Source organism: Equus caballus, chromosome 13 (assembly GCF_041296265.1).
Source record: "Equus caballus isolate H_3958 breed thoroughbred chromosome 13, TB-T2T, whole genome shotgun sequence".
NCBI classification, from domain to species: Eukaryota; Metazoa; Chordata; class Mammalia; order Perissodactyla; family Equidae; genus Equus; species Equus caballus.
In genome coordinates this window covers 8002597-8015707 of record NC_091696.1, presented here as the reverse complement: position 1 = coordinate 8015707, position 13111 = coordinate 8002597, and the positions used below count along the sequence as shown (strand labels likewise).

Sequence of the window (13111 nt, the reverse complement as noted above, 5' to 3'; positions counted from 1 at the left end):
CCTGCAGATTTGGGCGCCGACAGCCTCACAGGTTTTCACATTCGCAGACTCCAGCTGCCTGAGTCCTGTCCTGTCCCACTCCTCTCCTACCAAAGATGCTTTAGCCAGTGCCACCAGTGACTCCCAGAGCCCTGGGATCCGCACCAGCAGCCAGCCCCACTCTCCATGCCAAGGCGTGTGCATGACAATAGCCCAGGCCTCCATAGCTGTTCAGGTGCCTGGAGCCCGTCTTGACTCCTGTCAGTGGACTGCACTGCCATGTGTGCCCACAGCTAACCCCTGCAGCCACACACCTGCACACTGCCAGCCTCATCTCCAGTCACTAGTCCCCAAGGCAGTACATGTGCCTGCAGTCAGCTCCCCCAGACGAGTGTGCACATACCACCAACTCTGGCAACCACTGCTGCCTCTCAGTCCCTTGCTGCTGGAGCAAGAGGTGCTGCTGAAGACCTCAACAGCCTTTGAAGCCACTCTGGAAACTTCATAGCTCTTGCTGCCAAGGATAATGCAGTTGAGGATATTGTGAACCCCCGCTGCCTGAGCCAGCCATGGCTGCCTGAACATGGAGCCACCACACACCCCCATACTTGGCACCAAGCACCAACAGAGTGACAACCACAACACACTACAGTGTACCCCAAACCACAAGTGAAGGTCTTTGCTTACTAAAGTTAGTTCATAAAGTCTAGAAGAGGTAACTGCTTCTTCAAATGCACAGACACCATTGCAAGTCTGCAGGGATCACAAAGATTCAGGGAAAAGTAACACCACAAAGAACACAATCAACTTCCGGTAACTGACCCCAAAGAAATGGAGACCCAAAATTGCATGACAAAGAATTTGAAATAATTGTTCTAAAGAAGCTCAGAGAGCTACAAGACAACATATATAAACCAGCTTAACAAAATCAGAAAAAAATTACCCAAAAAAATGACAAGTTCAACAAAGAGATATAAAACATAAAAAAGAACCAAAAAAAGAAGAAATTTTATAGCTGAAGAATACAAAGACTAAACTAAGAAATGCAATAAGAGCTACAAAAGAACCCCAACAAGGGTATCAGTGGATTGCTCAGCAGAAACCGTGAAAGTCAGGAGAGAATAAAATGATGTATTCAGAGCGCTGAAAGAAAAAATCTGGCAACCAACAATACTCTACCTGGAAAAGTGACCCTTCAAAAATGTGGGAGCAATAAAGGCATTTCCAGACAAACAAAAGCAGAAAGAGTTCATCACCACCAGACCTGTCTCAGAAGAAACGCTAAAGGGAGTTCTTCAAGCTAAAAAGAAAGGACCTTAACTAGTAACGTGAAAGCATAAAGCTCACTGGTAGATACAAATATATGGTCAAATTCAGAACACAGTAATATCGTAATGGTGGTGTGCAAATCACTTAGAACTCTAGGGCAAATGTTAACAGAGAAGAATTAAAGATGACTATAGCTAAAGTAATTTGTTAATGGATGCACAATATAAAAAGACGTAAATGGTGACATCAAAAACATAAAATGTCAGGGGGAGTAAAAGCACTGAATTTCTGAGTAAGAACAAAGTTAGATTGTTATCAGCCTAAATTAGACTGTTAAATCTTTAAGGCGTTTTATGGAAGCCTCATGGTAAACACGAAGTAAAAACCTATCGTAGCGATGGCATGGGTAAAGAGAAAGGAACCAAAGCACACCATTATAGAAAAGCGTCAACTCAGAAAGGAAAAAGGGAAGAAGAGAGAAAGAAGGAACAGAGGATCTGCAAAGCACCCAGATTAACAAAATGTCGATAATGAGTCCTTTCAATCAATGACTACTTTAAATGTAAATGGACAGATGAATGGATAAAGAAAATATGTGTGTATATATATATATGTGTGCGTGTGTGCATATCTGTATATATAAATATGTGTGTATATATATGTCTATATACAGTGGAATATACGGTGAATATACAGTGGAATATTATTCAGGCTTAAAAAAAAAAACACCCTTCCATTTGTGACAACATGGATAAACCTAGAGGACAACGTACTAAGAAAATTAAGTCAGACACAGAAGGACCAATATCACACGGTCTCACTCATAGGTGGAGTCTAAAAACGAAAAGTCAAACTGATGGTAACAGAGAGTACAATGATGGTTCAGAGGCTGGGGGTCGGCGGGAAGGGGAAGTATTGTTCAAAGGGTAAAAACATTTGGTTATCAGATAAGTCAGTTCTGGAGATCCAATGTACAGCATGGTGACTATAGTTAACAATACTGTACTGTATACTTTAAATTTGCTGAGAGAGTAGATCTTAAGTGTTCTTACCACACACACGAGAAAAGGTAACTATGAGAGGTGATGGATATGGTAATTCATTTGTGGTAATCGTTTCACAATGTATTCATATATCAAAACATCATACTGTACATCTTAAACGTATACATTTTTTATTTGTCCAAAATAAGTAAGTAAAAATTTTTAAATGGTGAATGAATAAATTCTTCCTCCCAATATAATGAGAAAGGGAAAATATCCACTCTCACTATTCTTATTCAACATTATACTGGAAGTCCTAGCTGGTGAAGTAAGGCAAGAAAAAGACAGAAAAGGCATATAGATTCAAAAGAAAAAATAGAAGTGTCCCAATTTTTGGATGGCATAATTTCAATGTAGAAAATCTCAAGGAACATAAAAAGAAAACCTTCTATAACTAATAAATCAGCTTAGCAAGGATGTAGGATGCAAGATCAACACACAAAAATCAACCACATTTCTATATAATAACAACGGATTTGTGAAAATACTTTAAAAACATAATACCATTAACAATCACTCCAAAGAAAATGAAATACTTTACATCTAAATTTAACAAATCATGTATGGAATCTCTACGTTGAGAACTACAAAATGTTGATGAAAGGAATCAAAGGAAATCTAAATAAATGGAGAGGTATACTGTGTTCATGGATTGAAAGTCTTAACCTAGTAAAGATACGGATTTTCCCCAAATTGATCTTTAGATATTATGAAAACCTCAGCAATTTTTTTTTGTAAACATAGATAAGCTTATTCTAAATTTGTATGGAAAAGCAAATGACCTAGGATAGCTAACACAATTCTGAAAAAAAAATAAATGACAAGAAGCATTCTACACAATGTTAAGATTTACTCCATAGGTACAGTAATCAATACTGTGTGGTACTGGTGGAGGGATAAACCTATAGATCATTGAACAGAACAGAGAATGGGAAATAGATACACACAAATAGGTCCAACCGATTCTTGACAGTGGTGCAAAAGCTATTCAATGGAGGAAAGATAGACTTTCCACAAATGGTGCTGGAGCAATTAGACATCCATAGGCAAAAAAATGAACCTTGACCTAAACTTCACACCTTACACAAAAATTGACACAAAATGGATTAAGGACTTAAAGGTAAAACATAAAATTATATAATGTTTGGGGAAAAAATAGGAGAAAATCTTTGGGACCTAGGGCTAGGTGAAGTTTCCAGACTTGACGCCAAAGTCACAACACATAAAAGGAAAAATTAATAAATTGGCCTCATCAGAAAAAACTGTTAGCCCTGCAAAAGACCTGAGAATAGGAAAATACAAGCTACACACTGTGACAATAAAAGAGAAGTAAGAGGGAGCCTTGTGGTGATGGAACAGTTCTGTACCTTGATTGTGGTGTTGTTACAAAAATCTACATACATGATAAATTTTCATAGAGCAACACATACACACACAAATGAGCGCACAGAAAACTGATGAAACCTGAATAAGCTCAGTGGATAGTACCAATGTCAATTTCCTGCTTTGATACTGTGCTATAGCTACGCAAGTTATTACCAATGGGGAAAGCAGGATGAAGGGCACATGACATGGCACCTCCCCTTTTCCTGTGAACCTATAATTATTTCTAAATAAAAATGTAATAAATAAAATTTTAAATTAAAAGAAATTAATGCCTACCCGCCGGTTTGTGAAGACAGAATAACATTCTTTCACTAGTACTGTTTTGATCATGTCTGGGTCTGTGATAGCCAACACAGGCCTTCTACCATCATAAACCCTGTTGGGAAAACAGAGCTGAATAAATTTAATAAGCCAGATTCTAGAGCTGGAGCCACACCTGGGAGTCCAGACTTTCATCCTTATGTCACATAATCCATAACCCTAGAGATCACGGTTGGAAATAATATTAGAATATTTGCTAAGTCTAGGTGGTGTGTACGTGGGTATTCCCTGTACAATTCCCCATAATTTTTTCCGCATTTAAAATATTTCATTATAAAAATAAAGGCAGGTTAGTGAATAATTGAAGGCAATTTAAATTTTCTAGAACAAAACAATGATTAATTAAGGAAAGTCCACCCAGTCATGAAAAATTATAATTTTGAAGATGTATCAAAAACATGACAAATGCGTATGACATATAATTAGATGAAAATTGTAGATTTACTGATCACAAATATGTGAAAAGGTGTCTACAAATGGATAAAGATTTGGAATGCTCAAAAAGTGATAGTAGGATTATGAATGATTTCATTCCCCTATTTCTAAAATTGCTAAAAGTGGCTCTGGACTGAGACTGTCTTACACACGGTGAGGCCATCATCATAACAACAAGTCTATCCAATGGAAGTTTCCAGAATACTCACCCCCACATTTTCCCATACTTTTTAAAACATTTCCTGTCAAAATTCGAAATACCCTGCAGGGAGAAACAAAATTAGATTGCTAATCTAAATGTATTGAACCATACCTATAATTGGAACAAAAATGACTCAAATCCCATAAAATCAGTCTTACTGTCTTTCATTGAAGGGAAGCTCTTATTGGAAAGGCGTCTTAGGGGAAAGGAGGGAAAATAAAGGAGCTATTTGACAAGGAGAATTTAATTTTGAATTTTCTCCAAGTATCATAGACACTAAATGACTTATCCATGTCTATGAATATTAAGTAAGTCCTCTTAAGTGTTTCCACTGGTGCATGTGTTGTCTCTGAAATCAAATAACCCTCTGACTTATTACCTCAATGGACATGTGAGAAAACTGAAGCTGAGGGAAAGCGAGAATGGCCTGCACACACTTTGATCTCCTATTAAGCAACCTTTTCATTTATCTCATGAGCCCTCTCTAGAACTCTAGCAGAATTAGGAAGTTTAAGTCACCAGGGGCCTTTTTTAGACTAGCAGATTTAAATAAGACTAAGCCATGTTTGTTAAGTGAAAAAGTGAGTGAGTGAATGAATCAATGACAAAGCAGACTTGCCTTCCAGTTTTCCAGCTCACCATGGAAAGGATGGGAGAAGCCATCACTCCACAAAGGACAGAGGAAATTAAAACACTTGCTCTGAGATTTCAACTCTGTAACTTAAACAAAAAATCTCCTCCTCACTAAGTTTCAGTTATGATGCTTTGACAATGCAAAGAAAGGTCCCAGAAATGTGGGTCTTGGGATGCATCTGCTAAGGAGTTAATCTGCAAAATGTAGAAAGGAAATTATTGCTTTTCTAGAGAAAAATATGTGAAAGTTCTTCGGCAGGACTTAGACACTGAAGGCCCCTGGTGGGAGAATTGGGATCTGAGAAGCAAGCCTCAGGTCTGCAGGAAAGGAAATCTGAGGCGGAGGGCAGCCTGCATGCATGGTTCTGCCTGCTGGCCTTCTGGACCTGAGCTTGGAACCTTCCATCCAGTGGCCAGGCCCTGGGAGAGGCATCACAGCTGGATGAACCACAAAGGCTCCACCAAAGCTCAGAGTCCAGGCATCACCTACTATAATCCGTTCACTTATATTAAATTTTTAATAATGCTGTCAAATCATCTCCCTTCTAGTGGTTTTATAAAAGTGAGTCTGCATTTGTTCAAAAAAAAAAAACCATACAACCCAATAAGTAGTTAAAAATTTAATGTCAATACACAAGCACCACCTTGTCTCAGTTATATCCACTCTCTATTCAGACTTATCCATAGGGAGCCTCCTTTGAAGGAAGAGACGTGAAGCAGGAAGCTCTTGTTCCATCTCCCAAATCCCAAAAGTTACCATGGGTAGCAAAGGTGGAATAGGGCACTGGGTATAACTGCAGGGTTTAGCAGTTCTTGAGAGAATTCAAGTATGTGCAAACACCTGATGGTGAATACTGGCACTGACTAGTAAACTGAAGTTTTAAAACTACCCGGGAGGGCACCAACACCAGTGGCTTAATGGTTAAGTTCAGGGCACTCCACTGTGATCGCCTGGGTTTGGTTCCTGGGGGCAGAACTACACCACTCGTCTGTCGGTGGCCATGCTGTGGTGGTGGCTCACATACAAAAAGAGGAAGATTGACAACAGATGTTAGCTCAGGTCTAATCTTCCTCAGCAAAAATAAACCACCCAGGAGGAAGGAAAAGAAAAAAAGCTGCCCAGAGCTTAAGCTCAAACAGGGGAGTCTGACTCTAGTGTACACAGCTGAATGAGCTACTGGGAACTCCCTTCATTCTTTTCTCCTAATACTCAGTACAACTGTGCCTTCCTAGGAATCTGCATCTGGAAGAAAGAACACCCTCTTCACAATGCTCACAAGTTGGAACATCAAGTCCTGTGCTGAATAAGCCAGAGAACTGGGCTGTCGTACTGAGGCAAAACATGAGACTCCTGACAGCTGACAATAGATCCCTGGGGTAAACCTGGCCATGTGCCGGGTGGGGCCTATGATGCCATTAGTGGGATGTGTGAGGCCTCAGAACTTCCTGCTGAAGAGGAGCAGTTTTACTAGGAATCTAAGCTGGAATTTGCAGCCATAAAAAGCAAAGAGGGACTTCAAACAACACTCACCTTACGGTAGGACAGAACATTTCCAAAAAAAGGCAGAGGTGTTGGCCCAGGAATTCCCAGCTTCTTAAAAAGTCCATGCGTATAGGTCCCATATCTATAAGGTGAAAGAGAAAGCCAGATCACAGGGATTGTGGAGTAGGTGCTGCGGCTGGCCCGTCCCTGACTCAGAACTGGAACGGTCAAGAAAGGGAGTTAACATGTAGGAGATAAATAATAACAGCAACTCCAATGGCAGTGATTACATTCACTCCTCCTCTCCTTTCCCTCCTCCACTGTGAGATCCGCAAAATGGAATGATGAGTAGCTAAAAGCAGCTGAAGTCTCCATGGTCCCATCCTACAATGAATACTTGAAAAATGTTTCCAAATTAGAGTGCTCCTGAGAGGTCCAGGCTGGAATCCTTCCAGGGAATTCATTCATGTCCATTTAGTAAATTGACTTTCCCATGACTTGGAGAATCTCATTCTAGGTAGAAAGGGGAAAAAATTTTTCTGCTCTGATGGGATTTTGCATAACTGCATCTACTCAATAACATAAGAGTTACCGAGACCCCACTGTGACATTGGTCTTACAGTTTATTCGAAGACTTTTATGCTTTTCCTTCCCCTATGCACTGGCCCCAGTTTAGGGTTTGGTCCTTCTTAAATCTATCTTCAGACGGGCCTTGGAGCAGCCAGGGTTCTTGTTTCAATAGAATGAAGACTGTGTTCAACGCTTTCATCGGCCTCATAGAAATGTGAGCATCTTTCAGTCTCGCCCAAGTCTCTGTTGTCAGGCAATGTGGTTGATTTGAGCTAAAGACAAGGGTGACTGACCCATATCTTTCCTGAATGATACTGTATAAAGGGACCAAGACTAAAGAATCCACTCCCGGACCATTCTTCCTCTCGTGGCATCTGATTCCCCACCTGTGGCACTCACCTGCCAGGTACACAATTTTTTTTTCCAAATGGTCAGTCATGAAGCAGTTAGTTTACTGTCTCTGCGCATCAAACATCTCAGAAACCCATTAAGGTCGGTGCTCCCTATGGCAGGGCTGCTTGCAACTCATCTTCCATGTGTCATGTATGGGATCTCACAACTAGGGCTTCTGGATCCTTGCAAGTCTTCCCACCCCAGGGTTACTGAGAGGTGGCAGAGGGGAGGAACAAAAGAGGCTGAGGGAAGAGGCAGCTGAAAACCATTTTAACCACGAAGCTGCTAGGCTTACAAGGCTAACCCTATAGAGGCAAATTAGGAAAGTATGGCTCAAAAGTATGGTATCTAGAATCAGTTCAACATGCCCTACAACAGATTTCAGCTAAAAGATTGATGGCCTTCCCAACTTCACGTACCTTCCTGTTGATACCAAAACGTGCCTTATGCAACATACAATGGGTAACCATAAAATGTCCCAGAGAGTTGAATTAATACCTTGTCTCCTCTTCTTTGGAAGTTAGCCTTTAAGGCAGTACAAGTTCCAAATATTCTGTATAAATCCAGAAAATCTTATGTGATAAAATAAACCCCCAAAATTGCAGGAAAGGACCTTTGTTTGAAGGACCCTGCAGAGGCACGTCAACTAGGCCCAGCTGAGCATTTGGAGCCTTCGTCCAGAACAGTTGGTAGAAGCATGTGCACCAACTGCCAAAACAGGGGTGGCCTGAGTTAGGCCCACCCCAGGTCCTTCCTTTGTCATCACAACCATGGCAAATCAATTAAACCAATTTCTGCTTCTGAACTTTCAGTGTGTTACATGAGAAAGCAAGGACAACCAATTGAGTGAGTGTGTCAGCAGTATTGGTCCCAAGAAAAGATCTCGGCTGGCGTCTAAACTCTCATGGTTCCAAATCACGGCAGAGGGTGGGCTGGTGAATTCTTAGGTTTCTTTCCAGCTTCCCTCTCTGTGGTAGAGTAATTAGGCTTGTGGTACAAATGAAGGGCTCACAATAAAGCCAATCATTTTTATTACATTCACACTGCGTTGGCATAAGGAGGGCGGTGTCTACAGCAACTGATTCTTGGCTGCACCATTGTCTCTAAGGTACACTGTTGTTTGTCCAGTGGTGACACTATCTAGTGACAGTCCTACTGCCAGGCAGACCACACACAGAGTGACTTAGATGGTGTCCTTATCTCCATGCTTCAAGCAGATGAGATGCTAACTCTGCTCCTGTGAGGGCCCACCTGTGGGACCAGAACTGAGGAGAATCTCTGTTCTGAGGGGTGAGGAATATTCTCCCACTTCCTCCTGACTCCTACCTGGAGGACTCTCATATCTTCACTGGCTCATAGTCCCACTTACTCACCTGCACTGAGAGATTAAAAGAACCTGCTCAACAGGGGTGTTTAAAAATATGTATACATGGGGCCGGCCCACTGGTGTAGTGGTTAAGTTCATGCGCTCCACTTCTGTGCCCCAGAGCTTGCTGGTTCTGATCTCAGGGACGGAGCTATGCACCGCTTATCAAGCCGGGCTGTGGCAGGTGTCCCACATATAAAATAGAGGAAGACGAGCACAGATGTTAGCTCAGGGCCAATCTTCCTCAGAAAAAAAAGGAGGATTGGCAGCAGGGCAAATCTTCCCACCCAAAAAAAAATGTATACTGTCTGTATCATAGAAGTATATATTTGGACTCTAGATTCATACTCTTGGCTTTATCCTACAAAGATGAGGTTATTTATGCACTTTTCTAGTCACAAATACTGAATCAATAGGCTTCTTTTGTCTCTCAGAAAGTATATACTGGAAATAGTCTCATCTAAATAAAACATCTAGAATTGGAGCTGGCCTAGTGGCATGTTCCGCTTCGGCAGCCCAAGGTTTGCTGGTTTGGATCCTGGGTGCAGACCTATGCACCACTTGTCAAGCCATGCTGTGGCAGGTGTCCCACATATGAAGTGGAGGAAGATGGGCACGGATGTTAGCTCAGAGCCAGTCTTCCTCAGCAAAAAGAGGAGGATTGGTGGCAGATGTTAGCTCAGGGCTGATCTTCCTCAGAAAAAATCTACTATTAACTAGAATGAAATTAAAGCACATCAATTAACTTTAAAATGTCATCAGTCAGCAAATATGTTGCCAAAATACCCATAATTCCTAACATTTCTTTCAATGAATTAAACCCAGATTCTATTTCCTATGCTCACATCTGTGTCCATGGTTTCCTACTCTCAGAAAGTGAGATTGAGACAGAGGTCAAATGAGACAAGGAGGGCCCTTTGCTGCTCACACATAGAAAATAACTCCTCTCCCAACCTGCTCCATGATACCAGGAATCCCACCACTGAAAGGAATTCTCTGCCGGATGGTTTTGATTCATCCTCCTGTACTGTAACTTAAAGGGAAAAAATATTTAAAATCCAAATTGGTTTTTCAGGCTCGTGCCTTTGCAGGCTGCCTGCAGATATCATATCAGAGGGAAAAGAAATCTCTATACTGATGCTAACCCTCCCAGAGAATGGAAGGAAAAAGTGAAAAGAAGAATACAAATTGAAGATTTCTGCCAGATCTCCTCTGCTCTAAAGATTCTCATTTAGGGATAAACAGTTCTGCATATTACACGATAGGGAAGTCGATTCTTAAAAGGGGATTCCCAGGGAAGGGGCACAGAAAAGAGAGAAGAACTGAGTCTGAGGAGAAGGGCAGAGCAATCTCCAGCCCACCTGCAAACTCTGAGTGCCCCAGGTGCCTTGTGTAAATGATCCCTAGTGGTGGGGAGGAAGAAAGCGGGAGCCACCTGAGTGACACAGGGGCCATTCCTTCTACATTTCTGCTGCAGCTGATAAAGAACCTGGAAGTCGAAGATAATGAGACAAAAACCCAAGCCACTTCCTCCTGCCTCTGGGATCCTCAGACCTTGGGAAGGGGGTGAGGACCCCAATGCCCAGGGGTCTGTTGTTTTTAATCTGTCTCTGCTAAATTCTGCTTGGTTAGTCCACATCCACACTGGTGGTCAATCAGAAGGTCATTCCAAGAAGCAAGTAGTGTCACTAAAACCCGCTAAGCACAGAAATTGGGAGTGGGAGGGTTACTCCTTTGGCAGATCTGGATGAGATCAATAAGAACCCCTCGTGTGTTTGTGGCACCCAACAGTAAGCAACTTCCCCTTCATTAACTCTTTTAATCTTCAAAACCGGTAAGGGAAAGGGGGGCTGATTAGCATTTCAAGTCCAAAGTTACAGAGGACACAAGCCTGGACAGTTACTCACAGATAGACGAGCACTAGGCTGGTAGCCAGGAGAACCCAGGTTTCCATGGAAAAGGTTGGGATCAGGTCCATGGCCACTTTCCTGCTGAGATTCTCTCCTCTGATTTTCCTTTCAGCAGTCGGTGCCGCTGTTCCCAGGCCTGTGGGTACAGAGCTTCCCTTCCAGCCAAGCAGTGAGTCACTGAGGCTGGAAGATTTATATGTTCGGAAGGGGGTGGGGCTGGAGCTGCAGCCAGTAGAAGGGCCAGCTGGGCTCCATCTGCAGGTACCATCTCCACCCTGGCACAGCATCATGGGAACTCCCAGTTTGACATCCTTTGAGTTCCTGTTCTGTGAGAAATAAATAAACAACTCAATCAGTGTTATCAGTAAGCCCAAAGGTTACAGAAACTCAAGTAAAGCCAGTGGCCTTCAGTCTCTGATCTGCACTTGGCTCCATGGCTGCATGCACTCCAAAGTGCTTGAACTCCTTCCAACAAGCTAGATCTACAGATCTTACCCATGCAGTTTCCTCTGCCCAGAAATGCACCTGGACTCCCCAGAAGGCTCCTACTCATCCTTTAAAACCCAGCAGAGGCAGAACCCCCTCAGTTAGAGTCTTTCCTCACCAACCTCCTTGAACAGTTATAACCACTTCCTCCTCTGGGCATCTTCTGTCCCCCGCAATTCTATTATTGTCCTCTCTGCCCTCCAGCATCATTGTTGATTTTCACACTTAGTTCCCCTATTATACTGAGAGATTCTCAAGGGCACAGTGTGGGTATTAATCACTGTTATATTCTAACAGAGTGCCTTGTGCAGAGGGGACATCCAGAAAGATTATTGGAGTTGAGTTGGTAGAGATGGAAATGCTGGGCCCCCTGCGTGTCCTTTCTCTGTGGCTCATTGGTGGCCACACTGTCTTCCTGGATAGTTAATACAACAGGGCCTGGCTATAACTCGACCACCATCACTGCATGTTTAGGCTGGTCCATCATATTCTATTGTCAAGAGGGCACCTGATGGAGAGGTAGGAAATGGACAAGGTGGTGATGGCTGTAGCACGTGGTATCAATTCATGCTGCTTCCTGTCCAGCCCCTCAGAGGGTCCTACAGTAGACAGCCAGTTAGACAGATCCTTCACCACAGAATGGCCCTCTCTCCCTGGAAAGATCAATGTCCAAGAACAACGGATGTGAAGGGAGTGAAGAGGAGAAAGCAGCTTGGATGGCCAAAAGGACCCCAACCACTTTAGCCACCAAAGATGTCACCACGGGTCACACGTAGCACCCAGGACCACAGAAAGATGACATGACCTTTTTCTCTGGTGCAAAGTGGTCAGAGCAGATGGCTTCCTGCTTTTTGACCAGTGGGGGAATTTCTAATTGGTGGTGAGGAACTGTAAGGAGAAAGCCTGCAGTAGCAGTGATGGTCACCTGTAAGCCCCCCACCACACACCTGATGGGAAAGATCCAAGGGCTGAGCATCTGGAAGTTGCACCAGCTCATCACTGCCACTCTGACCCAGGTTCTGTGTCTGCTTGGCCTGAGAAATGGTGGGTTATATGGAAAATGAAACTCTAAAGTTGACAGAAGCAGAGACATTTAAGCAGTGTTTGTGGATTTCCTGCTCTCTTTATCCCTTCTGACTTTCAGCCCTTCTGCAGAAAGTGACACGCTCCGCTCACCAACTCTTTCCAATTATCCGACCTGAAAGTCCCCAGGGCTGCGTGCCAGCGGCCTGAGAAGGTGGATGTCTCATTGGTAAAGTATCTCACTGCCTCCTTTTATTTACTTGGGACATTCTTGTGCAACCCCAAATTTATACCATGACACTTGGTCACCTTCGGGTTGCAGTTTACTCAAGGAGGCACCTGGCAAAATCCATAGCTGCCACTGGAAAGTGTAATGCACAAATACATCTGCTCACTTGTGCATTGATCCCAGGACAAGCGAGTGAATGTTTTACATAGGTATCCTGCTGGCTGTGGGCTAGAAGCCATACAGTCCACTTCTTCAGGAGCAGCATCCCAGTGGATGGAGACAGACACATAACTCTGCTCAGAACATGGATTACCTCTGGAATCTCTGGGATAATGGAGCGTTACAGAGAGGGAATTAAGGAGAGAAGTGGCTGCAAGCTGGAA

At 42.9% G+C, this 13111-nt stretch overlaps 1 protein-coding gene across 3 annotated transcripts in view; it reads right to left on the bottom strand.

The window, feature by feature from the left end:
- LOC138917086 (cytochrome P450 3A12-like) overlaps window positions 1-11612 on the bottom strand; it is a 32909-nt gene extending 21297 nt beyond the window's left edge. Inside the window, exons 1-5 of one of the 3 annotated variants that reach the window (XM_070231651.1) lie at window positions 11486-11612; window positions 10988-11316; window positions 6800-6893; window positions 4643-4695; window positions 3954-4053 (exon numbers count right to left, since the gene is read on the bottom strand). In XM_070231651.1, coding sequence (XP_070087752.1) covers window positions 3954-4053; window positions 4643-4695; window positions 6800-6893; window positions 10988-11280 — 540 coding nt within the window. In that variant the 5' untranslated portion in view covers window positions 11281-11316; window positions 11486-11612. Of the gene's footprint in view, window positions 1-3953; window positions 4054-4642; window positions 4696-6799; window positions 6894-10987; window positions 11317-11485 lie in introns of those variants that run through there. The other 2 variants (XM_070231649.1, XM_070231650.1) reach the window with 2 other exon arrangements.
- Window positions 11613-13111: the final 1499 nt, after the last annotated feature.